Source organism: Hyperolius riggenbachi, chromosome 3, assembly GCF_040937935.1.
Source record: "Hyperolius riggenbachi isolate aHypRig1 chromosome 3, aHypRig1.pri, whole genome shotgun sequence".
NCBI lineage: Eukaryota > Metazoa > Chordata > Amphibia > Anura > Hyperoliidae > Hyperolius > Hyperolius riggenbachi.
Window position 1 is genome coordinate 178459572 of NC_090648.1, and position 27205 is coordinate 178486776.

General features: G+C 44.0%; 1 protein-coding gene across 4 annotated transcripts in view; it reads left to right on the forward strand.

The window, feature by feature from the left end:
- LOC137563190 (lamin-B3-like) overlaps positions 1-26909 on the forward strand; it is a 48501-nt gene extending 21592 nt beyond the window's left edge. Inside the window, exons 6-12 of one of the 4 annotated variants that reach the window (XM_068275333.1) lie at positions 10248-10468; positions 11197-11425; positions 14203-14310; positions 19841-19960; positions 23455-23550; positions 23642-23702; positions 26751-26909. In XM_068275333.1, coding sequence (XP_068131434.1) covers positions 10248-10468; positions 11197-11425; positions 14203-14310; positions 19841-19960; positions 23455-23550; positions 23642-23680 — 813 coding nt within the window. In that variant the 3' untranslated portion in view covers positions 23681-23702; positions 26751-26909. Of the gene's footprint in view, positions 1-10247; positions 10469-11196; positions 11426-14202; positions 14311-19840; positions 19961-23454; positions 23551-23641; positions 23703-24153; positions 24227-26750 lie in introns of those variants that run through there. The other 3 variants (XM_068275330.1, XM_068275334.1, XM_068275331.1) reach the window with 3 other exon arrangements.
- Positions 26910-27205: the final 296 nt, after the last annotated feature.

The following is a 27205-nucleotide window of genomic DNA, read 5'->3' on the forward strand; positions in this document are numbered from 1 at the left end:
AATCCAGAAAAAGCTTTTGCTCTGCAACAGGAAGTTCTCTCCCTTCTACAGAAAAGAGTAATTCGAGAGGTTCCAAGATGCCAAAGGGAACAGGGTTTCTATTCCCCGGTTTTTCTAGTAAAAAAGCCACAGGGCAAGTTTCGTTTTATCCTAAACCTAAAAAATCTGAACCAATCAGTAAAGTACAGGAGATTCAGGATGGACAACATCCAGTCAGTAATTCGTGTGTTACAAAGGGAGGATTATCTAGCATCCCTAGACCTAAAGGATGCCTATCTCCACCTGCCAATACATCTATCCTCACAGCAGTACCTAAGGTTCGCTATACAGATGGAGACAGAGGTAAGACATTACCAGTTCAATGCTTTACCTTTTGGATTATCTTCAGCCCCATGGTTATTCACCAAAGTGATGTCTGAGGTCCTGGCAGTTCTTAGACAGAAAGGCGTTAACATTATTGGTTATCTTGATGATTTCCTATTATGGGGTAGTTCACCTGATCAGGTTAACAGGCATATTGAAACTACGATAGACCTCCTACAGCATCTGGGCTGGATTATTAACTGGGAGAAATCTTCATTAATCCCTTCCCAGCTTATAGAATTTTTGGGGTTTGACGTATCTACTAGGGAGGAAAGACTGTTTTTGCCTTCCAGAAAAAAATGCACGATTTTTAATACTGTCTTTTCATTTCAGAAATCAAGAAGCATATCATTGAGAAAGGCTATGGCTCTACTAGGTCTTCTCACCGCTTCCTTTCCAGCGGTCCAGTGGGGACAGTTCCACTCCAGGTTCCTTCAACTGTGGATCCTCAGATCCTGGAACAAGTCACTTACAGCACTAGACAGGAAGGTATTAGTGCCTCACAGCATAAAAGTGTCTTTGATGTGGTGGCAGAACCACACTCATCTATCCACGGGACGCCTTTGGAGTTACCCAGTTCAGACAACAATAACAACAGACGCCAGTTCATGGGGCTGGGGAGCCCACCTGAATTTCCTACCAGCACAGGGTCAGTGGTCTACGGAAGTAAGTTTGCAATCCTCAAACAACAGGGAGTTAGAGGCTGTATGGCGGGCCTTACAACATTTCAGTACACAGATCAGAGATTCTCATGTCCTAATAAAGACGGACAACAGGAGTGTTGTGGCCTTCTTGAACAGACAGGGGGGTACGAGGAGCAGGAGTCTATGGAAGCAGTCCGCAAGGATCCTTTTCTGGTCAGAGGCAAACCTCAGCTCTCTAACTGCTGTACACTTGAAGGGGACGTCAAATCAGACGGCAGACTGTCTCAGCAGAAAAAGGCTGGACCAGAAAGAATGGTCCCTGGATCAAGGGATATTCCAGGAGATTGTTGCTCAGTGGGGACATCCAGAGGTGGATCTCTTTGCCAGAAGGATCAATGCAAAGTGTCCAAGGTTCTGTTCCCTTTACCCAGAGGATGCTCCTTGGGTAATAGATGCCTTCACGATCAATTGGGGGAATGCATTAATGTACGCATTTCCCCCAATTCAGTTAATCCCAAGAGTAATAAGGAAGGTTATTCAGGACAAAGCACAGGTTATACTGATTGCTCCTCTATGGCCGAAACGAGCATGGTACACAGGTCTTCAATTACTAGCAGTATCAGCACCAGTCACATTTCCACTTTTACCGAATCTATTGACACAAGGACCAATTGTCCATCCAGATCTGGGTCGCCTTCACCTATCAGCATGGAACCTGAATGGGAGATGTTAAAATCGAAGGGTTTCTCAGACGAATTATCACAGACTTTAATACAAAGTAGAAAGAAGGTTACCCGTGTGATTTACCAAAAGGCATGGAGAGTGTTTAATAACTGGTGTTTGGAAAGATCATCCAATACATCTTCACTCAAGTCTATTCTGGAATTCCTTCAGTGTGGGTACAAAAAAGGTCTCAGTGTCAGTACACTTAAGGTACAGGTCTCAGCCCTAAGTGTCTTTTTGGAAAGAAGATTGGCACAAGAAGATCTGGTGATCCGTTTTTTTCAAGCATTAAAAAGGTTGAAACCTACAACTAGATCTAGAGTTCCAGCCTGGGACTTGAATACTGTCCTTCAAGCCTTATGTGAGTCTCCGTTTGAGCCTTTAGAGCAGATTTCAGACAAATATCTAACGCTTAAAACTATTTTTCTTCTAGCAATTACTAGTGCTAGGAGAATAGGGGAATTACAAGCACTATCCATAAAGGAACCTTACTGCATGATTTCTGAGGATAGGATAACACTGCGACCAGATATGTTGTTCCTTCCAAAGGTAGTGTCTTCGTTTCATAGGAATCAGGAAATTTTCCTACCATCCTTTTGTGAGAATCCATCGAATGACAAGGAAAAAAAGCTCCATAATCTGGATGTCAGAAGGTGTCTTATTCACTACCTAGAGCGTACTGTTTCCTGGAGGAAAACAGAGGCAATTTTCGTTCTGTTCGCAGGAAAATCCAGAGGTAATAGAGCTTCCAAAACTACGTTGGCACGATGGATTAGGCAAACAATTGTTTCAGCATACCAACTTCAGGGAAAACAACTGAAGACAACTATTAAGGCTCACTCTACCAGAGGTATTTCAACATCTTGGGCAGAGAGGGCAGGGGCCTCCATAGATCAGATTTGTAGAGCTGCAACCTGGGCAAGTCACAATACATTTGTGAAGCACTATCGTCTGAACGTTTCTGCAAGCACAGATCTATCCTTTGGGCGAAAGGTGTTGCAAGCAGTGGTCCCACCCTAAACCTTTATCTCTTGTATATCGTCTCATCCAGGGGTGCTGTCCGAAATGACGTTCTGGGAAAGACCTCTTTACTTACGGTAAAGTCTTTTCCGGTAGTCATGAGGACAGCACCCCTGCAACCCGCCCTTAATTGGGTGGAAAAGAAGATAAGTATTTGTGTAAGCAGGATTTATGTCCGTGTCATCTTTTGTATTAACTGAGGTACTATGGCCTGAATGTATCTTATGTACTGCTGCCTATTGCTTATGCAAATGTTTGTTTTAACAGTTTCCTGTCCACAGTGCGGAAGGAGATGGGTCTCATCCAGGGGTGCTGTCCTCATGACTACCGGAAAAGACTTTACCGTAAGTAAAGAGGTCTTTTTTAGTTGGCCATTTCGAAGTATCTTGATTACAATACTTTTTTCTTTTATGTACTTACTAGTAACCTTAGCCCGTTTAAAAACTGGCTAGGTCTGTCACCACATTGCTGCGTGCACCCGCTCGTGTGCACCCACTGTGCATGCACATCGCGTGCACACGCCTGCCCCTTCCAGCCCCGTCCTCCCTCAGCTCTTCAGTGTCTCTGTCCATCCCTGCACATGCGGAGTAGCGCAAAACACCACACGCACTGCAGGGACACAGAGACACTTGACTATCCTCTATAACAAAACCCAAGTGTCTCTGCATCCCGTGTGTGTGTGTGTGTGTGTTGACAGACCTAGCCCTTTTTTTAAACGGGCTAAGGTCACTAGTTATATAGGATACTGAAGTGTGTTTTGAAACGTAGCCCGAATCAATATACTTCCTTTTTTAAAGAACAAGCGACACCCATGCTAACCTAGAAATAAAAAACACATATATAAGTAGATAAATACTACTTCTACTTACATAACAGATGTATTGTGCTATCCATGTATTGATTCCTGTGAATTTTATAAAGGAAAAGCAGAAAATCCTATTCTAGGCAGTAGCCATCTTGCCAAGCTAACACTGACCTCATATCCTCCCTGACTCTGGTTTTCCCGCCTCCCTTCTCTTGCTCATTGTGTATTCATTAGCTGCCCTCCTCCCAGAGTCTTCAGACACTCCCACTGAGGTGTATACTAACATTTTTTTTACACATCCAATCACTGAGTCACCTCAGCCGTGCTTGTAAACACAAGTAATCAGAGGGTGTTTCTGATAAGCAGCTAGGCAGGGAACTAAATGGAAGAGGAGGAATATATTCTAGATAAAAAGAACTCCCAGCATTCAACTCTTTGGCACTAGGGCCAGTGCTTCTAAAGTATGTGATAACTACAAACCATAACAGCAGAAAAAGTTTTGCAAGTTTTGAATGCAGGATTAGCATCTTTATCACTTAATACACTCAGACCAGTTGCTGTTGAAATTTGATTTTTATGGTGACAATACCACTTTAAAGAGAACCCGAGGTGGGGGTTCTAACAATGCTATCTGCACACAGAGGCTGGGTCTGCCTATACTGCCCAGCCTCTGTTGCAATACAGTTCCCCCTGCGCTCTGCTGGCCCCCATAAATCAGTTGCGCTGTCGACACGCAGCGGACTGTGTTTACATCTGCAGCTGTCACACTCGCCGCTCCCCCGCCTCCTGTATAGCTACGGTCCCCGCTCGCGGGGAGGGAAGGGGCGCAGGCGAGGACATGAGCTATGCAGGAGGCGGGGGGGGGGGGGAGCGCCGAGACTGACACTACATGGGTAAACGCAGCCCGCTGCGACACGCTGTGTTGACAGCACAGCTGTGATTTATGGGGGACAACAGAGCGCAGGGGGAACTTAGGGGGGAACTGTATAGCAACAGAGGCTGGGCAGTAAAGGCAGACCCAGCCTCTGTGTGCAGATAGCATTGTCAGAAGCCCACCTCAGGTTCTCTTTAAGATAAAAAGTACGGTATGTCTACCCCAGTGTGTATAGTATAAGCTATTACACTGATTTGGTGGTCTCTTAATAATGTGCTTTGTAACAGTCCCCGCTGCTTCTTCAGGGATTCTGAAGTGAAAATAAACTTATGATATAGTTTGTGTAGTACATCTAAAAAATACTGTAGAACATTAGCAGCGCAGATATTATTTCCAGTACAGGAAGAGTTAAGAAACTTCAGTTATCTATACAAAAGAGCTTATCTGAGCTTCACAACCTACTGTATTTGGTTGTTGCTTTCTGGAGCATTTATACATCAGATTCAGGGACAGATTTATATAACATTTGTACTCCTGGGAAGTTGAAAGGGTCATTAGCTCTGCTTGTGTTATAGTTTAACCACTTCAGGACCACAGTCTTTTCGCCCCTTAAGGACCAGAGCCTTTTTCTCCATTCAGACCACTGCAGCTTTCACGGTTTAATGCTCGGTCATACAACCTACCACCTAAATGAATTTTACCTCCTTTTCTTGTCACTAATACAGCTTTCTTTTGATGCTATTTGATTGCTCCTGCGAGTTTTACTTTTTATTATATTCATCAAAAAAGACATGAATTTTGGCAAAAAAATGATTTTTTTTTTACTTTCTGTGCTGACATTTTTCAAATAAAGTAAAATTTCTGTATACATGCAGCGCGAAAAATGTGGACAAACATGTTTTTGATAAAAAAAAAACCATTCAGTGTATATTTATTGGTTTGGGTAAAAGTTATAGCGTTTACAAACTATGGTGCCAAAAGTGAATTTTCCCATTTTCAAACATCTCTGACTTTTCTGCGCACCTGTCAGGTTTCATGAGGGGCTAAAATTCCAGGATAGTACAAATACCCCCCAAATGACCCCATTTTGGAAAGAAGACATCCCAAAGTATTCAGTGAGAGGCATGGTGAGTTCATAGAAGATTTTATTTTTTGTCACAAGTTAGCGGAAAATGACACTTTCTGACAAAAAAAAGAAAAAAAAAAAGTTTCCATTTCTTCTAACTTGCAACAAAAAAAAATGAAATCTGCCACGGACTCACTATGCTCCTCTCTGAATACCTTGAAGTGTCTACTTTCCAAAATGGGGTCATTTGTGGGGTGTGTTCACTGTCCTGGCATTTTGGGGGGTGCCTAATTGTAAGCACCCCTGTAAAGCCTAAAGATGCTCATTGGACTTTTGGCCCCTTAGCGCAGTTAGGCTGCAAAAAAGTGCCACACATGTGGTATTGCCGTACTCAGGAGAAGTAGTATAATGTGTTTTGGGGTGTATTTTACACATACCCATGCTGGGTGGGAGAAATATCTCCATAAATGACAATTGTTTTATTTTTTTTACACACAATTGTCTATTTATAGAGATATTTCTGCCACTCAGCATGGGTATGTGGAAAAATACACCCCAAAACACATTATACTACTTCTCCTGAGTACGGCGATACCACATGTGTGGCACTTTTTTGCACCCTAACTGCGCTAAGGGGCCCAAAGTTCAATGAGTACCTTTAGGATTTCACAGGTCATTTTGAGAAATTTCGTTTCAAGACTACTCCTCGCGGTTTAGGGCCCCTAAAATGCCAGGACAGTATAGGAACCCCACAAATTACCCCATTTTAGAAAGAAGACACCCCAAGGTATTCCGTTAGGAGGATGGTGAGTTCATAGAAGATTTTTTTTTTTTGTCACAAGTTAGCGGAAATTGATTTTAATTGTTTTTTTTCACAAAGTGTCATTTTCCGCTAACTTATGACAAAAAATAAAATCTTCTATGAACTCACCATACTCCTAACGGAATACCTTGGGGTGTCTTCTTTCTAAAATGGGGTAATTTGTGGGGTTCCTATACTGCCCTGGCATTTTAGGGGCCCTAAACCGTGAGGAGTAGTCTTGAAACCAAATGTCGCAAAATGACCTGTGAAATCCTAAAGGTACTCATTGGACTTTGGGCCTCTTAGCGCACTTAGGGTGCAAAAAAGTGCCACACATGTGGTACCGCCGTACTCAGGAGAAGTAGTATAATGTGTTTTGGGGTGTATTTTTACACATACCCATGCTGGGTGGGAGAAATATCTCTGTAAATGACAATTGTTTGATTTTTTTTTTACACACAATTGTCCTTTTACAGAGAGATTTCTCCCACCCAGCATGGGTATGTGTAAAAATACACCCCAAAACACAATATACTACTTCTTCTGAGTACGGCGATACCACATGTGTGACACTTTTTTGCAACCTAGGTGCGCTAAGGGGCCTAACGTCCTATTCACAGGTCATTTTGAGGCCTTTGGATTCTAGACTACTGCTCACGGTTTAGGGCCCCTTAAATGCCAGGGCAGTATAGGAACCCCACAAGTGACCCCATTTTAGAAAGAAGACACCCCAAGGTATTCTGTTAGGAGTATGGTGAGTTCATAGAAGATTTTTTTTTTGTCACAAGTTAGCGGAAAATGACACTTTGTGAAAAAAAAAACAATACATATCAATTTCCGCTAACTTGTGACAAAAAATAAAATCTTCTATGAACTCATCATACACCTAACAGAATACCTTGGGGTGTCTTCTTTCTAAAATGGGGTCACTTGTGGGGTTCCTATACTGCCCTGGCATTTTACGGGCCCAAAACTGTGAGTAGTCTGGAAACCAAATTTCTCAAAATGACTGATCAGGGGTATAAGCATCTGCAAATTTTGATGACAGGTGGTCTATGAGGGGGCAAATTTTGTGGAACCGGTCATAAGCAGGGTGGCCTCTTAGATGACAGGATGTTTTGGGCCTGATCTGATGGATAGGAGTGCTAGGGGGTGACAGGAGGTGATTGATGGGTGTCTCAGGGGGCGGTTAGAGGGGAAAATAGATGCAATCAATGCACTGGGGAGGTGATCGGAAGGGGGTCTGAGGGGGACCTGAGGGTTTGGCCGAGTGATCAGGAGCCCACACGGGGCAAATTAGGGCCTGATCTGATGGGTAGGTGTGCTAGGGGGTGACAGGAGGTGATTGATGGGTGTCTCAAGGTGTGATTAGAGGGGGGAAATAGATGCAAGCAATGCACTAGCGAGGTGATCAGGGCTGGGGTCTGAGGACGTTCTGAGGTGTGGGCGGGTGATTGGGTGCCCGCAAGGGGCAGATTAGGGTCTAATCTGATGGGTAACCGTGACAGGTGGTGATAGGGGGTGATTGATGGGTAATTAGTGGGTGTTTAGAGGAGAGAATAGATGTAAACAATGGATTTGGGAGGTGATCTGATGTCGGATCTGCGGGCGATCTATTGGTGTGGGTGGGTGATCAGATTGCCCGCAAGGGGCAGGTTAGGGGCTGATTGATGGGTGGCAGTGACAGGGGGTGATTGATGGGTGGCAGTGACAGGGGGTGATTGATAGGTGATTGACAGGAGATCAGTGGGTTATTACAGGGAATAACAGATGTAAATATTGCACTGGCGAATTGATAAAGGGGGGTCTGAGGGCAATCTGAGCGTGTGGGCGGGTGATTGGGTGCCTGCAAGGGGTAGATTAGGGTCTAATCTGATGGGTAACAGTGACAGGTGGTGATAGGGGGTGATTGATAGGTGATTGATGGGTAATTAGTGGGTGTTTAGAGGAGAGAATAGATGTAAACAATGGATTTGGGAGGTGATCTGATGTCGGATCTGCGGGCGATCTATTGGTGTGGGTGGGTGATCAGATTGCCCGCAAGGGGCAGGTTAGGGGCTGATTGATGGGTAGCAGAGACAGGGGGTGATTGACTGGTGATTGACTGGTGATTGACTGGTGATTGACGGGTGATTGACGGGTGATTGACGGGTGATTGACGGGTGATTGACGGGTGATTGACGGGTGATTGACGGGTGATTGACGGGTGATTGACGGGTGATTGACGGGTGATTGACAGGTGATCAGGGGGGATAGATGCATACAGTACACGGGGGGGGGGGGTCTGGGGAGAATCTGAGGGGTGGGGGGGTGATCAGGAGGGGGCAGTGGGCAGGGGGGGGGGGATAAAAAAAAATAGCGTTGACAGATAGTGACAGGGAGTGATTGATGGGTGATTAGGGGGGTGACTGGGTGCAAACAGTGGTCTGGGGGGTGGGCAGGGGGGGGTCTGAGGGGTGCTGTGGGCGATCAGGGGGCAGGGGGGGGGGGGAAATCAGTGTGCTTGGGTGCAGACTAGGGTGGCTGCAGCCTGCCCTGGTGGTCCCTCGGACACTGGGACCACCAGGGCAGGAGGCAGCCAGTATAATAGGCTTTGTATACATTACAAAGCCTATTATACTATTTCCATGCGGCGATCCGGGTGCTAGTAACCCGCCGGCGCTTCCGAACGGCCGGCGGGTTACTACGAGCGGTGGGCGGAGCCAGTCCCCGGCGGCTGATCGCGTCACGAATGACGCGATCGCCGCATAGCCACCCACGCAGCCGCCCCCGCCGATTGGCGTATTGCGGTCGTTTGGGCCCGGACTTTGCCGCCGCCCATCGGCTGGGGGCGGTCCTCAAGTGGTTAAAATACAAAGTGTGGCTTGTAATATTAGAGAATTATGCAATGTTCGAAAAAATGCTGTATATCTAAAAATTAAAATGAGACTATTTTCTTTGCTACTAATGTTCTATTAATTATCCTGCTACACCTACAAATCATTACATCATACTTTTTTTTTTTCACTTCATTGTCACTTTAAGTTGAACCTCTAGAGTTATCAGCATATATATTGAATGTTTGAGATCTAGCGCGTGTTGAAGATGGGCTACTCCTGGAATATATTTGTAATTTGGTTATTTGGTAGTAAATATGGTTGTATCTTACAAGACAATGAGAATCATTTATACAGGATGCGTTGGAGTATTCAGTAGTCTTGTTTTTAATTCCTTTCAATAGTTTACCCCAAGCTGCTTGGTTACTGTTGTACTGGTCCAAGCCTTCCTTATCCCATACAGCCATATCAATCCCTGCCATGTACTGATGAGGGCCAAAAACTCCGAAACGGGCTTTCTACATGTGGGGTTGGTGTGGCTGTGTAATATTTAAAGCTATAGGCTTGCTATACACCAGCGGTTCTAGATGCTTGCCTTGCTTACAGGGGCAAAAAGGGATAATTTGCATATTCAGTAGTGGTGCATTGTGGGTAACTACACATGTTCACTTATAGCTGAATTATTGCAAATTTCCTTCTGTTTTAAGAAGACAAATTCCACCATTTCAGTAGTTTAGTGATCCTATAGTGAGAGTGATATAGAGGTCCCGATGCCTCGCTGTCCTCTTGACCTTCTCCCTGCAATACTTTTAGCCACTGACCCAGAATAGGTATGCACATCGGGTGACTGCCCTGGCTGTATGCTTGTTTGCAGGTGAGTGATTCAGATATTACTGAAGCCAGGGACCACCAGGACAGCCAGGCAATCAGAACTGTTAAAAAAGAAAATAACTGACAGCCTCTATATTCCTCTTACTGGAGGGTGACTAAGTGTACAAACTACCACTTTACATTGTTTCAGCATGATCTTACCTGGTTCAATTCAGCTTGCCAGTCTATAAGTGCACAGCAGTACTGCAGGAGTCTCATAGTTGTAATAAAGGATAACCATGTTCTAATGGATTCGTTTGACAGAACTCTGTATTGGAAAACAAGGTGAGAGAGTTGCAGGAGATGCTGGACCACTCACGGGATTTGCACAGGAGACAGATGAATGAGAAAGACCGAGAAGTATCTGATATGAGGCACAAACTACAAGCACAGCTGGAAGAATATGAACAGCTATTGGATGTGAAGCTTGCTTTAGATATGGAGATAAATGCCTACAGGAAAATGCTGGAAGGAGAAGAGCAAAGGCAAGTGTACGGTGATGCAAGCCGTGTATTATTTTGCTGGTGATCAGAAAATGTGGATTCTGTGCCATTAGCTCGGTAAAATAACTTTGAATGAGATGTCTGGTAAGGCTAAAGGCACCTTAGTCAATAAAAGGGGGGGACATAGGTGGGAGCGGTGCACCTCAATTGCTGCATAGCTTTGTACTGCCTAGAGAAGTACTATGCTAATTAAGGTGACCGTGTGACTCTGTGGCTCATGTATCTGAGTAAGCAATCACTGTCAGGTGCAACAGTTGTAGAAAGTTATGCTGCAATTGATCTTACAGCACTTGTGCCTGCCCCTCTGATTGGTCAAATTGATAAAATAATTGTGTGTGTGGCATTACTTCATCAGGATGCATACTTCCTTTCTCCCCTCCCACCTTTCCGCCCAATTCTATAAAAGCCTTTTGTGCACAGTATGAATGTGTTTATTACGACATTAACCTCCCTGGCGTTTAATTTCCAAAGATTTCTATGCAAAAAGTGATCCAATTAATTTTCATAACTTTTTTTTTTTCCTGTAACTTACCAAAATGTGTCAAGCAAGGGTCTAGTATACAGTGCAGGAGAGTATTGACGTGTTCACAGCATGTTTTGTATGGACGTGTATAACCGTCAATACCGCTAAGGAGGTTAATGCTGCCAGGACTTTAGCCAAGGTAGTTAGTAAATTTTACCTTTTTTTTAATATCTGCATTCAAATGTAGGCTGAAACTGTCACCAAGCCCAGCTCAGAGGGGTACAGTTTCTCGGACCAGCTCAAGTCAAACAAGCCGGATGGGGCGAGGAAAGAAGAGGAAGCTGGAAGCGGGTGAGAGGTCGGCAAGCAGGCCTGGATATAAGTTTGTTCAGGAGGCCTCCTCTTCAGGACCTGTATCTGTAGAAGAAATAGACCCAGAGGGGAGGTACCTGAGACTGGTGAACACTTCAGATGAGGTAACACTTTGATACATTCTAGCTTACGTTCAGAGTATTTAGTTTATTCCATGTTGGATGGCACCATTGTGTTATGTGGCTGTGCTAGTCCACCATCACGGCCGTAAATTGGCTTGTGGTAAGGACATTTTGTTCAAAGCTCTATTGAAGAACATTTTTTATGTACTGGTTTTGTTCTCTACAAAGCACTGCTGCACTTTACACGCCAGAAGTAAAAAAAAAAAACCTTCAAACTGTTGGAAACATGCCTAAGGCTTCATTCAGTGGTGCATTGTAATGGCTGCAGCTTTACGCATCTTACCGCACCGCACTGCAATGCACTACCAATGGTGGCGTTCACAGTGCGGCAGTAGTGTTGCGGTATAATGGGTTGTGGTATGGGAAAGCACTGTATTCATTGTTACAGCTAAATGCACATGTTAAGAGTAAAAGTGAAGCATACTTTTTATTAACTGTATGACACAATGTGACCATAATGTGTGGTACTGGACCCCAATTCCCATCCATGGCAGTACTGGACAAATGCAGGTAGTACATAAAAGCAACAAGAGAACAATAAAGAATGTTCAGGGAACTGTTTCAGAGGGTGCAAAATGATAGCATCCTTCGCTCACATATGGTGGAATTGTAAAAAAGTACGTAGATTATGGATTAGAGTTTGCAGCTGGGCCTCATCCCTGATCAACGCCCCAGTTTCGCGGAACCCTCTCCATGTTCTCCTAGGTTGTCCGTACCCATCACTCTCCCCGGCCCAAAATGCTCTCACTAACTACATCTTCACAGTAACCAAAATTAAAATAGCAGCAGCTTGGAATACTCAATCTCTCTCGTTTGAGGCGGTCAAAAATAGGCTCGGAAATATCCTGTTCTTTGAAAAATTGAGGGCCCGTATGAATGATAACATGAAAAAATTCCATAAAATCTGGGACCCATTGATATCCTACTTATTAACTCCTGAACAAATAGCTATGGTGCGTAATCAATGAATTGATCATGGTCGCTCGCACAAGTAAAGATGATATGCCAGATTTACCATCCCTCGTCCCTGGAACCCTCTCCTACCATCCCTTCTCTCCTCTTTCTAACTCTCTCCTCCTCTACTTTCTACTATTTCCTATACAGCCATGGTTTATCTTTCAACTCGTCTTTACTTATGACAGCATTGCAGTTGTTAAGACACTAGACTTTTACATTACTATGTCTGTGAATCTGTTTGCATGCGAATGTATTTCTCTTTCTATTGCACACTTTGGCACTTTTGTTGCAACTAGAACCTAATGAGCTGATCCTAGCTTATGCTAGGCAATTAGCAAAACCTATCTCGCTGGAGCTTAGGTTTCATAGCTATAGGTACTGGACAGGTATTGTAGACTAGTCCTCTCCCGACCCCTTATGGGTTAGAGTTGGTAGATGGACTATCCTGTAAGACAGCATTTAGGAACTTCTTGTCTGACTATTCACTGTAATAGTTGCTATACCCACAGATCAATATGTTGAGATCACTAGTGTCATACTGGTTTTTACTTGCTCAGGTTAAGATGAGTCGACTGTTAACTCTTTATGCTGTTTCTGTTCACTGATGTTAAAACTTGTTCTTGTTGAAAATTGAACTGTATTACCTACAAAACTTTTCAATAAAAAACAATTGAAACGAAAAAGCAACAAGAGAGGCCGCAGCTCGCTAGGAGGTAAAAATACGATCCACATTTTTATTTACATCCACAAGTTATTAAAGAAAGGCTAACAAAGTATTTTTGGGATGTAGATGGATCGTATCTTGCTTCCCAGTGACCTCAGCCATATCACAAGAGCCACAGCTGTTTAAGGCCAGAGTTTTAAGTGGTGGCTGACTTTTTTTCACATTCTGTGGTGCTGCTTTCTAATGCTGTGGTCCTTTGTAGCCCCTTAACACTCCTAGGAGTTATGGTTCACTATGAGCTTGCTGGGTAATCTGTAACTCTGGATGCTTCATCCTACCCCATAGAGCCATAGTAATCTCCCTGGATGTATGATTATTTCTGGATTTCAGGGTCTTTTCAGCATGTTTCAGACCCTAAAGTCAGGGGAAAAATAATGCCGCTAGAATGCCTGTTGCAGCCTCTGCTCTCACTCACCTCCCTGGGCTGCGGTGCTGCAACTTTCCCTCTGTACTCTTCCGGGTGGCACTGTAACTCTGTAGTGAGATCTCTGACGGTGATCTCACCAGAGTAATTCAGAGCCTCGGAGGACAGTAAGGAGAATGGCTACAGACTCCTCGCTCCTCCGGGAGGTGAGTAAAAACGTCCGCTGCGCGATATACTCTGCAGTGAGCTCCTGGCGGCTTACCACCAGGGAGGTTAATCTATGCCGGGCACTGATGATCAATCAATCCAAAGCAGTCTGTATACATGTTAAATTAGTATGTCTTTGTACAATTAACCGGCTCACACATCATTGCATTTCAGCGGTTCTAGAGGTGTGTTTAGCTCACAGGAACCACAAGGAATAATTTGCATATCCAACAGTAAAGCATTGTGGGAGACATCATATGCTCACTCCAATCTGGATAATCGCAAATACCTTCTGTTTTAAGAAGGCAAACTTTTTCTTGTTTTGCATAACATTTTAGTTTTTAGTTCTTTGTAGCCTCTTACACAGGAGTTCTGGTTCATTATAAGCTTGCTGGGTAGTCTATATTCTTTTTTATTATTACTTGAACTAACCCCTGTAATAGCATACGTCTGGCTATTTTAGACCTGTTTCAGTAAATATTTATCATAAAACAATCTGCTTTGTAGGATCATCAGCTAAGTGGCTGGACAATCAAAAGACAGCATGGAAGTCTGCCAGAAATTGGGTTTAAACTGCCAGGTCGATTCACCCTAAAAGCTGGCCAGCATGTTACCGTAAGTAGACCTACAGGGAATTGGCACGTTATCCCACCTCAGTGCTAACGATTTTAGGTTTTAGATGAAGCACTAGGAGGTTATAACTTTTGTAAGCTTTCTACAGCAGAGGGATAACCCAACCCCCCCCCCCCCCCTCTGGTAACACCAAAAGATGTAAATGTATATCTCTTACAGGCACTGCTCTCTTAACCCTTCCAGTCTTTCTAAAACTGAAAGCGAACAATTGGAATTCCACTCGTTAACAGATATTTATGATTGGAGCTTTAGTGGGTCATTCTGTCCATTCCATTTTTCTTCTTTTTATTGCCAAAGTTAACATTAATCTGAAAATATTCTAGGAGTGCTGCAATAGCTGCCTTCTTTTTCTAACGTATGCTCTGAGTTTTTCATGCTGATGTAGGGGCATCTTAGGCTTAGTTGACACATAAAAGTTCCCCTACACCAGGCAACTTGGCGGCCAATTGACCTTTTGATTTGATGATCATAATGGAATCGGATGAAAATCGGTGGTGCCAATAGCCTGTTTGATCGATGGTGCAATTGCATGTATCGATTCGACTATTAATCTTGTGCGTGGCTGTAACGGCGTGCAAAATCGACTGAACTAGTGTTGTCTCCTCTAGTGTAATATGTGTCCCCTTCCACCCCCAGTGTGCGCTGCTGGCTCAGTCTCCGCATTGCTTCACATACACGCGCCCCATGTGGTTGCCGGCATAACGTGGGCACGTTAACCACGTTAGGTCGACAACCATGTGGGACGCATGTAAAGCAGTGCGGAGACTGAGCTGGTGGTGTCATTAGGCCGATTTCCACAAGATTTCTTGCTGAAATTGATTGGGAATCGGCCTGCAGTATATGGGCAGCTGACAGATCTCTATTTGATCGGAGAGAGATCTGTCTCTTGGTCGAATCTGCAATTGGATGTATGGCCACGTTAAAATTTCCAGTCCTGTCAGTTTTTCATCAGTTTTCTATCAGTTTTACCTGACTGGACCTGAAATGTACACCTTTTATGTGAACACCCATAGAAACGTATAAAAAACGGATGCCAAGTGTCAAAAACTGACAGGACAGGAGTGGACACCTTTTTATTTGTGAACCAAGCCTCAGTCACGGACCTGAAACAAGCATACAGGACTGCGTTTCAGAACTTGGCCTTCCCTAGCTGCTTGCTTTTCCACGTCAGCGAATCATGAGGGGCACCCAACGGATGGGAAGCTCCTGGAGTGCACTTCAGTGTAGAAACACCCCAAGCTTTACTGAAACCCAAACTTGGCTGGGGTCACCCATTTTGCTGTCATGGGACCATTCAGATCTGTAAGCATTTACACAGATATGGGAAAAATGAGCAATTGGTGACATTTGTTGTATTTAATTGAAGTCAGATCTTCTATTTAAAAAATGGGCTTGATTTTATTAAGTTTTTTTATGGCGAGAGAACAGAAGCAATTTTAAAAACCTGGCCTGTTTAGTCTGTGTTTTAGGAAAATAATGTGTTTTAGGAAAATAATGAAGTTCTTGCTGTATTTGCACAAGTTCCAATCCCTTAACCCCGAGGCCAGTTTCACACTGTAAACTGGCGACAGCGATGCGGTGCGTCACTTCTGCCGCATCACCAGAAACAGGCCTTTGGGGCGGTATTCCCCATCTGGCATTGGTATACTATATCAAATTTTTACACCGATGTCTGCTTATAAATACAAATCTTTATTATTGCACATTCTGCATACAAGTACCCTCAACCCCCATTAAAATGGCCTAAATTGGGCTGTATTCTTTTGGAGCCATACACAGCCGGCTGTGTCATTTACAATACAATACAATACAATAACATTTGTAAAGCGCTTTTCTCCCATAGGACTCAAAGCGCATAGCTGTGTCTCAGATTAATACAGGGTTTCAGGCTGGGTTGTGTTACAGAGGAGATAGTCAGATGTTCATGAATGCCAGACTGAAAAGGTAGGTTTTCAGTTTAGACTTAAATGCTTCCAGGGATGGGGCTGTCCTGATTGGGTGTGGCAGGGAGTTCCAAAGTGTAGGGGCAGCATGACAAAAGGCTCTGTCTCCAAAGGTTTTGAGGTGGACTCTGGGGGTGACCAAGGTGTTACGTCCTTTTGATCTAAGATTGTGGGGGGTGTGATGTAGTTGCAACAAGTCCTTCAGGTATCCAGGGCCCAGATTGTGCAAGGATTTGAATGTCAGTAAGCAAATCTTAAACAGAATTCTCCATTTTATCGGTAGCCAGTGGAGTGAGCTCAGGGTTGGTGTTATGTGGCAATGGCGGGGTTGGCTCGTTAACAGCCTTGCGGCGGTATTCTGTACTAATTGCAGGCGGCGTAAGTCTTTCTTATGCAGGCCTGTGTAGAGGACGTTGCAGTAGTCTAACCTTGATGTGACGAAGGCATGAACTAGGGTTGGAAGATCCTCTGAAGGAATTAGGTGTTTAATCCTTGCAATATTCCTTAGGTGAAAGAAGGAATGTTTCACAACAGCTGAGATTTGATTCCTGAAGCTTAATTTCCCATCAATAAGTACTCCCAGGCTGCGCACACAGCTACTCAACTTTACTCAACTTTCACACCGCACTCAACCTGAAAGTTCACACTACTTCCGGGAGCAATTCAATTTCTGCAGCTGCCAGTTCATTGCCCTTAGCTATTGCAAAGTCTCATTTTAAAATGCAGTTCATTCCCACAGCATCAGCTTAGTTACTATATATAAGCTTTGAACTCATTGGCTATACAGTCACAGTTGCTTCAATAGGCCTCTCTCCATCTAGATATACATCACAGGAGTTTCCCAACTGCGCACTTAGCCAAGTCCAAAATTGCTTTGCTGGAGGCACAGCACTATAGTTATTCCCGAGAGGGCTCTCACCACCTCCATGGGCTGCAACAGTATTCCTCCCCTGGCTCTCCACCACGCTCAGCTTCTCCGCTGTATGTGTTCTCGCCGCGTCCCTGCCGCTCTCAGCCGCCTAAGCAGCGTGTTGAGCTGTAGCTGCTGGTTGCTGGTATGTTCTCTCAGATGACATTAGCCTCTAGGCCACGCCATTACCAGTATCGCCCACCCACTGGTGGTTAGGTTAAAGGTTACCACAACCGAATGGTTGTGGTAAAATTGATTGCCGCACTGTGTAGGGGGTGATGAGCGCATACCTGCATTTCCTCCCGCCCCCCTCCGTCTGCCGCCGTTCATACTCTATACACTCCGGTGTGCGGCGACTTGCTTGACCTCTGCCCCGGACATACTGCGCCCTGTGTGCGCAGTATGTCCTTCCCCCTTCGCTTCTGGCCGGCGCATAGTGCCAGGCTCAGAAGCACGCTGTCCCCTTTTTGCTGCATGTGCGCTCCAATACACAGAGCGTCACATGATTAGCATGTGACGCTCGGTGTAATGGAGCGCACACGCAGCAAAAAGGGGACAGCGTGCTTCTGAGCCTGGCACTATGCGCCGGCCAGAAGCGAAGGGGGAAGGACATACTGCGCACACAGGGCGCAGTATGTCCGGGGCAGAGGTCAAGCAAGTCGCCGCACACCGGAGTGTATAAAGTATGAACGGCGGCAGACGGAGGGAGGCGGGAGGAAATGCAGGTCTGCGCTAATCACCCCCTACACAGTGCGGCAATCAATTTTACCACAACCATTCGGTTGTGGTATCCTTTAAGTACTATATTATTGACCAGAGCGCTAGATAATTGTGGAACCATCTGGCATTGGGCCAAGCAGGAAGTGGCGCGTGCTTTCGGTCACTTCCTGCTTCGGGGTATGCGGAAGTGTACAGAAGCATATTGTAAAAATACGCTTCCACACATTTTTTTTTAAAAAAAAAAATTTCTTTAAATCCCTGCAAAAGGATTCCCGACCTGAAAGTATTGAGTGCATAACTGAACATAATTATTTGAAGGTTGACTTTTTTTGTTTTGTTTTTAAAAACACTTTTCTTTTATTGGTCGGATGAAATATGCTAATTTTTTTGAGATAGGGAATTTGGGTTTTCATGAGCTGTATGCCAAAATCATCAATATTAAAACAATAAAAGGCTTGAACTACTTCAGTTGTGTGTATTTGAATCTAAAATGTATGAAAGTCTAATGTTTATCAGTACATTACAGAAAATAATGAACTTTTATCACAATATGCAAATTTTTTGAGAAGATCCTGTATATAGGCATTTGCTTTAAGTCAAACCCTTAATTAAAGGTGTATACATGCGCACAGTTGGTGTCGCCCACAAGGATCGAGACTCTATCCCTCTGGTGAAAGTTCATGGCCAAATTTTGTACAGACGCGTCGCTAGAGACTAGTGACCATTTATCTGGAGGGGGTAGGAGGGACAACATGTGACACAGGATAGGTTAGGAGGAGACTAATGCGCTCTGCCTGCACTCAGCCAAAATGATCCGGCACTCCAGATCTCTTAGCAAGGTATCTGGGGAGCATCTAGACTGCTGAAGATATGCTAGATTGTCAGCAGAGACTGCCCTCGGCCCCGAACCATCTGCCATGTGTACGAGGTGTAAAATGTTCTTCAAATGCTGGCTAATAATTAAACCATGGTATATGCTGTGACTATGCTGTCCTCCCATTGGTAAATGTTTCTCTGGTGAAGGTATAAAATGATGGTGGTTTGGCTAGTACTGGCATCTTGCATTGCTGGGTCTCTGGGCCAGGACTTTATCTGCATGGAGAATATATGTCCTCCCTGTGTTTGTGTGCATTTTTCTCTAAATCATACACATGGATTAATTTGTTCACAACTCCCCAGCAGCACTCCAACACCCCTTCCCTTCCACCCCCAAAAATCTGTTAAGCACCACAGAAGATGTAGATGTGCAATAATTTATCCTGGCCACACATTTAGCTCAAGTAAAACCAAAAACAAAAAAAAAACCCATTGGGGGCATCAGAAGGGGGAAGCCTTATGATCATAATGAGGCTTCCTTCTCCCCCCCCCTTCTCTGTAGCCTTGGGGATCTAGCTCTGGCTCCCCCGAAAATTCCCCCTACAAGCACTGCGCAGCAATTTACCTTTTATGCTCCCGCGCAGGTGCAATAGAAGCTTTCCGATAGGGCTTGGCTATTTCCGAAGGAGCCCAATCTGGTCTGCTCTACACCACAGGCGCGATTCGCATGTGCAGTATAGTGAGCCAGATAGGGCTTGGCTGTTTCCGCCAGAGCCAGAAGGGAAAGCTTCTACTGCGCCTGCGCTGCAGCATAAGAGGTAATATTGCCATGCGTGGAGTTCGGGGGCTTTCTGCACTGGATCCAGGAGGCTGAAGAGGATGGGGAGTCATTAGGATCCAGAGGCTTCCTCCTCCTGAGGTAAGTACCCCCAGGGGCTGTTTCTTTTTTTTCCCTCATTACAGATTTCCTTTATGGCAAGAACCATTTATTCCCAGTTGTGTTTTGTATTGTATAACTCTGCTTTGTTCTCCATCTGTATGGTACATGTGTGGTAGAATGTGTGCAGACAGTGAGGTAGGGTTTCATGGGGACACTTGCACATAATCTATATATATTTGGCAGATATGGGCTGCTGGATCCGGAGCTGTGCACAATCCTCCCACTGACCTGGTCTGGAAATCACAGAAGTCCTGGGGAACAGGAGACGATGTTAAAGTAACTCTTCTGGATTCCACTGGTGAGGTGAGATGAAACCAGCAGGAACTACCTCTAGATATACATTGTTTTCTTAAGAATATGTATAGTGAAATGTTTATGGTCAAAACATACTTTTACCATTAGACAGAGTGGGCGGAGTTGTCAGTTTATTGCTGTCTGTGTCACTACTGAAGAAATTTATCTCATTTCTTGTCTTTTGTAACCCCTGCAAGGTGGAGAGAAATGCTACTCAGTGTGGTCTTGAATGGAGCAAAAGACCTGGCAAAAAAGGTCGGGGCTGGAATTGAGCTTCAAAATAACATTGTAATGGGTTTACTTCCTTTACTTGACGATAAGGGCTGGCTCACTCTACCAGCGCATTTTAATTGCCCGTGATTTAAAAACCTCTTGCTAATGTAATGCTACGTCTGACTTTTTTTGTGTGTTTTTGATCTCTCCTTTAAAACATCACATTGTTTAAAGCGGATTATAACCCTGCATTTCAACTTTGCTCTAAAACATTATTTACAGCATATTATATGCAACCAGCATTTTTTTTACTAGACCAGCATTGGAAGGGTTACACACAGAACTTTAAAGTTCCGTGGAGAGAAGTGCAGACGCATCTGAAGTTTAGATAGATACAGTGGAGGAAATAATTATTTGCCCCCTCACTGATTTTGTAAGTTTGTCCAATGACAAAGAAATGAAGTCTCAGAACAGTATCATTTCAATGGTAGTTTATTTTAACAGTGGCAGATAGCACATCAAAAGAAAAATCGAAAAAATAACCTTAAATAAAAGATAGCAACTGATTTGCATTTCATTGAGTGAAATAAGTTTTTGAACCCCTACCAACCATTAAGAGTTCTGGCTCCCACAGAGTGGTTAGACACTTCTACTCAATTAGTCACCCTCATTAAGGACACCTGTCTTAACTAGTCACCTGTATAAAAGACACCTGTCCACAGAATCAATCATTCAAGCAGACTCCAAACTCTCCAACATGGGAAAGACCAAAGAGTTGTTCAAGGATGTCAGAGACAAAATTGTAGAACTGCACAAGGCTGGAATGGGCTATAAAACCATTAGCAAGAAGCTGGGAGAGAAGGTGACAACTGTTGGTGCGATTGTTCGAAAATGGAAGGAGCACAAAATGACCATCAATCGACCTCGCTCTGGGGCTCCACGCAAGATCTCACCTCGTGGGGTGTCAATGGTTCTGAGAAAGGTGAAAAAGCATCCTAGAACTACACGGGAGGAGTTAGTGAATGACCTCAAATTAGCAGGGACCACAGTCACCAAGAAAACCATTTGGAAACACATTACACCGCAATGGATTAAAATCCTGCAGGGCTCGCAAGGTCCCCCTGCTCAAGAAGGCACATGTGCAGGCCCGTCTGAAGTTTGCCAATGAACACCTGAATGATTCTGTGAGTGACTAGGAGAAGGTGCTGTGGTCTGATGAGACCAAAATAGAGCTCTTTGGCATTAACTCCTACAGCTGAACTCTGGTCCCCTACCATTCGTGTCCTTACCTCTCCCTCTAGATTGTAAGCCTTTGGGCAGGGTCCTCCTCCTTTTGTGTCCTACCTGATCATGCACCTCCATTACTGTGAACCCATGATATGCATCTGAGTGAACCTAACTTGCCTAATCTCCATGCTCCATCCAGTGACTGACTAAGCATTACCTGGTACTCATACTATGGTGTGTGATCTGGTTTTCTTGTATCCTGTATTGTCATATTGCTGTATGTCACCCCTAAATATTGTCTGTAACCTAAATTAATGTTCAGCGCTGCGTAATATGTTGGCGCTTTATAAGTACAATAAATAAATAAATAAATAAATAAATTAACTCAACTCGCTGTGTTTGGAGGAAGAAAAATGCTGCCTATGACCCCCAAAACACCCTCCCCACCGTCAAGCATGGGGGTGGAAACATTTTGCTTTGGGGGTATTTTTCTGCTAAGGGCACAGGACAACTTAATCGCATTAACGGGAAAATGGACGGAGCCATGTATCGTGAAATCCTGAACGACAACCTCCTTCCCTCTGCCAGGAAACTGAAAATGGGTCGTGGATGGGTGTTCCAGCACAACAATGACCCAAAACATACAGCAAAGGCAACAAAGGAGTGTGGCTCAAGAAGAAGCACATTAAGGTCATGGAGTGGCCTAGTCAGTCTCCGGACCTTAATCCAATAGAAAACCTATGGAGGGAGCTCAAGCTCAGATTTGCACAGAGACAGCCTCGAAACCTTAGGGATTTAGATCTGATCTGCAAAGAGGAGTGGACCAACATTCCTCCTAAAATGTGTGCAAATTTGGTCATCAATTACAAGAAACGTTTGACCTCTGTGCTTGCAAACAAGGGTATTTCCACTAAGTATTAAGTCTTTTATTGTTAGAGGGTTCAAAAACTTATTTCACTCAATGAAATGCAAATCAGTTGCTATCTTTTATTTAAGGTTATTTTTTCGATTTTCCTTTTGATGTGCTATCTGCCACTGTTAAAATAAACCTACCATTGAAATGATACTGTTCTGAGACTTTTCATTTCTTTGTCTTTGGACAAACTTACAAAATCAGTGAGGGGTCAAATAATTATTTCCTCCACTGTACATTTAAGTAAACACAATGTAACAAGTGTGGAATGTGACACACACTCTGACTGTGCAGGAGCTCCCGGACACAGAGAGAGAGTGAGTCACATTCCTCACTTGTTACATTGTGTTTACTTAAATGTATCTATCTAAACTTGGGGTGCATCTGCATTTCTATCCACGGAAATTTAAAGCTCTGTTTGTAACCCTTCCAATGCTGGTCTAGTAAAAAAAATGCTGGTTGCATATAATATGCTGTAAATGTTTTAGAGCAAAGTTGAAATGCTGGGTTATATTCTGCTTTAGGTGAGAACACCTACATAACATTACATTAGCAAGAGCTTTGCAAATTAGTAGCTCTTAGAAAAGCTTTTGCAGTTTGAACCAGCCTTGAGTCTGTAGTAAAGCCATTACTAACTCAGCATTATAGGCTGCTCTTGCCAATGAAGCTCTGAGCCTGTTAGTCCCCAGTTTGGCTTGTTTTGGTTTCAACAGCCAATTTGTATTAACAAGGCACAGGCATCAGTTTGTCCTGAGGCCTCTTTTACGTTGGTGTGCAGTGGTGTGATTTGGAACAATCACACCGCAGCCGAAAAGTTGCATGACACATTATAATGCAATGCAGGTCCTGCATTACTGCTGTTACTTTCATCATATCAGGTTTCACTGCAGACAGTGTGTCATGTCACATTGACATTAATGGCTGCTGTGATCAGCTGGGAGGAGGGGGTGAAGGGGGTCTAAATTATAGCAGACAGCACTCCCGAGTGGCAAGTCACTGTAGTAGATCTCATTGCCCCCTTACATTGCGTATTGAGAAATGTGCTGTGAAGCTTGTGAACTGTGTGCACTGTGCAGTTGTCGCTGATGTAGAATATTACCATTGCTTCCATCCAGTGCTTGCTGTTACACATATATTTTATTTCTTCAAGGAATGTGCTGAGCGGACCCTTTTTAGAATACGGAGAGAAGAGGGTGAAACTGAAGATGAATACCTGGAAGAGGAAATCACTGAATATCATGTCAAAGTGAGTTAGCAGCTCCTTTTTTTTATGTTCAGGCTTCATTTCTGGTCTTGAGCATTTTCTTATGTGCCATGCTGTTTCTCTTTGGGGTCAGCCAAAGCGAAAGAAAAAGAAATGTTGCTTATTATCCTGATGCAGGAAGCGATCTCCGTCAGGTGAGGCCACTCAGGTGGAACATGGTGTGCATGCTGCTGCCCTCTAGTGTGCAAAGTAAGCATGGCTCATCTATTGAGCATGTACTATACATGCATGAATCTGTGTAGCATGAGGATTTCCTCACTTACAGAAATCCATCTTACAGCTTCTAAGCTTCATTTATGTGAAAGGAAACTCTGCAGGCTGCTGGCTTTCTAATACTGTAATGTTAATAATTTGAATCCCCACTCTGAACTGCTCTTTAAGTGACGTTTTGCCTGCTTTGCCTGTTTTTTTTAACATCCTTGTGAATACCAGCTTAATTAACAGAACGCTCTACAGTGATTACTGACATCCCTACTGATAACCTGCTCTTCTCAATCTCCTTTTGCATTTTAAAAAAGAATAAACTTTCAAACATTCATTTTGAAAAGTAATTTTTTATGGCTGTCTTATGTTTAATGATGCTAGGCTGGAGATGACACTCTGGACTCCTGTACTGATAACAGGTGAAATAAAACACACATACAGCCTTCTGTCAGCGGTAAGTGGCCTCTGTTATGGCAGTCAAATGGGGATTCAGATTATTAAAAGCTTGCAAATGTGGTGAATATTTGCATAATATGCACTGTACTTTGTGAAACTCCACTTTTGGACTTCAAGGATTAATGGCAAATGCAAACTGTACAACTTATTAGCCATTCAGAAAGATGGAAAATTCTGGGCCGTCTGTGCTCCTGAGAGAACGATTCCATGCCTGCATAGAAGTGCAGCATCTTACAGTTTTCAAAATTCATAGCCAGCCTTAAGCTGAAATAGAAAAACGTCTGATAACATGCAAGTAGAATGGAAAGGAAAGTGGATTTTTTTATTTTTTTTTTATTTTTACTAAAGCGAATATCACTTGTTGCATGGTCTACATTTTTATAAAACTGTATTAGCATGTGACCTTGCATTTTTTTAGCTACAAGCAGTTACAATTCAGTCTAAATTAAGAAGACCGTACTAGACTGTTTGGCCAGTTTTTGTTTTGCCTTGTTTCGGCAAAACCCCATGTTAATAGCCATGTTAATGTCTTTCACACACTACAGCCTGTAGCTTGGAGAATGCTCCCAAATGGTGAGCCCCCAGGGTACAGCGTGTTGTAGACTAGTCTAGCAGTATGTATAGCAAGAGTAAAAGTGCCCATACTCTACAGCCCCCAGCATAAATCAAATAACAGGCAGAGCGACCAGATCGCCCCCCTTTTTTCCCCACTAGGGGTAAGATGTGCTGGGGGGGGGGGGTCTGATCGCTCCTGCATGCGTGTGGGTTGGGGGGGGGGGGGGGCACCTCAAAGCCCCCTCCACGGCAGGATTCCCCCTATCTCCCTCTCCTCCCTCCCTTCCCCGGAGATCCAAGGCTGCACAGGAACGGATCTGTCCTGTGCAGCCTCTAACAGGCTCCTGCCTGTCATGTGACAGCGATCCCCGGCCGCTGATTGGCCGGGGATCGCTGATCTAGTACAACGCTGCTACTGTTAGCAGCGTTGTAAAAATCTAAACAAAGCGGATTATTTCCGCTTGTGTTTACATTAAGCCTGCGAGCCGTGATCGGCAGCCTGCAGGCTATTCACGGAGCCCCCCACTGTGAATTGACAGGAAGCAGCCGCTCGCGCGAGTGGGTGTTTCCTGATTAATTAGCCTGCAGCCGGAGACGCATAACTGCATCACTGGTCCTGCAGCTACCACTTTGCCGACGCGCGTTATGAGTTTGTGGATATGCACATTGAGGTTATGGAATGTCATATTTGGGTTTTCGAGAAAAAAAAACATATATCCAGGCACATCGCCTCAAGTTAGGACATTAAATAAGTTATTAAGGAAAGGGAGGTGCTGAAGGGGGTGTGGCCAGAAAACAGCAAAAATCTATTAACCCTTCGGACTCTTGCATGCAAATGTTCAAACACATGCTTTCACAGATTCACTCATCCAGGCACCACTGTTATCCCTACAGCTAAGTTAAAAGCCGGGGTCTTAGTTCACAGAAGAATGCATTCTTATTCTCAGTCAGCTATACTGCGCAGAAGTACCCAGGTAAACATAGGTGTCCTAACTCTGGCCCTGTAACATGCATGGTGTATGTTCATAGTGCGCATGGATACATTACGTTAGCTCCCTTGTGCGAGAAGAGGACGTCAGGATGTGTGCTCCTAATCCCTAGATAGGTTTGATGCAATGAATGTTTGCACTATGCATGTTACAGGGCCAGAGTTAGGACACCTGTGTTTGCCTGGGTACTTCTACGCAGTACAGGTGACTAAGCATAAGAATGTATTCTTCTGTGAACTAAGACCCCGGCTTTTAACTTAGCTGTAGGGATAACAGTGGTGCCTGGATGTGTGAATCTGTGAATGCACTTGTTTGAATATTTGCATACGCGAGTGCGAAAGGTTAATAGATTTTTGCTGTTTTCTGGCCACACCCCCTTCAGCACCTCCCTTTCCTTAATAACTTATTTCATGTCCTAACTAGAGGCGATGTGCCTGGATATGTGTTTTTTTTTTTTTTTTTGTTTTTTTTTCTTGTTACTGACCCCTGTGGCTAGAGTTTTAATTCAGTGCACTCCCTCCTCCCCTTGTATGTGTTTGTCAGCATGCACACAGCTTATGCTGGTGTATGTGCATGGTGCGCATGGATACATTGCGTTAGCTCCCTTGTGCGATTGGTAAGATGCACTATCTGTCCCAGGAGAGGACGTCAGGATGTGCTCCTAATCCCTAGATAGGTTTGATGCAATGAATGTTTGCATGTCTGCACTATGCATGTTACAGGACCAGAGTTAGGACACCTATGTTTACCTGGGTACTTCTGCGCAGTATAGGTGACTAAGCATAAGAATGCATTCTTCTGTGAACGAAGACCCCGGCTTTTAACTTGGCTGTAGGGATAATAGTGGTGCCTGGATGAGTGAATCTGTGAATGCATTTGTTTGAACATTTGCATGCGAGAGTGCGAAGGGTTAAGAGATTTTTGATATTTGGGATTTCCTCATGTGTTTGTTTTTTTTGTTTTTTTCATTTTTATTAGTCTCGTCAAACTGTGGATCCCAGCTGTTCTGTTATGTAATCCAATCAGTTGGAGAATAGAATCAAGAGCCGGACCCAACTGCAACTCCAAGTGAAGATTTCTGTTCAGTTTTTGTAGCTCTTGTATTTGATGCACTTGGTAAACTGCCTTAATCTTTGAGTGCTAGCTTTAGACCTCCTTATTACCCACAAGATATGTAGAAGTGTGGTCTAGTATAAAATATTTAATTCTGCACTCAAATTCACTAAAGTTAAAGTGAACCTGAGGTGAGAGTGATATGGAGGCTGCCATATTTATTTCCTTTTAAGCAATACCAGTTGCCTGGCTGTCCTGCTGATCCTCTGTCTCTAATAATTGAAGCCATAGACCCTGAACAAGGATGCAGCAGATCATCTGTTTCTGAAAATGTCAGAACTGATAAGATTAGCTACATGCTTGTTTCTGGTGTGATTCAG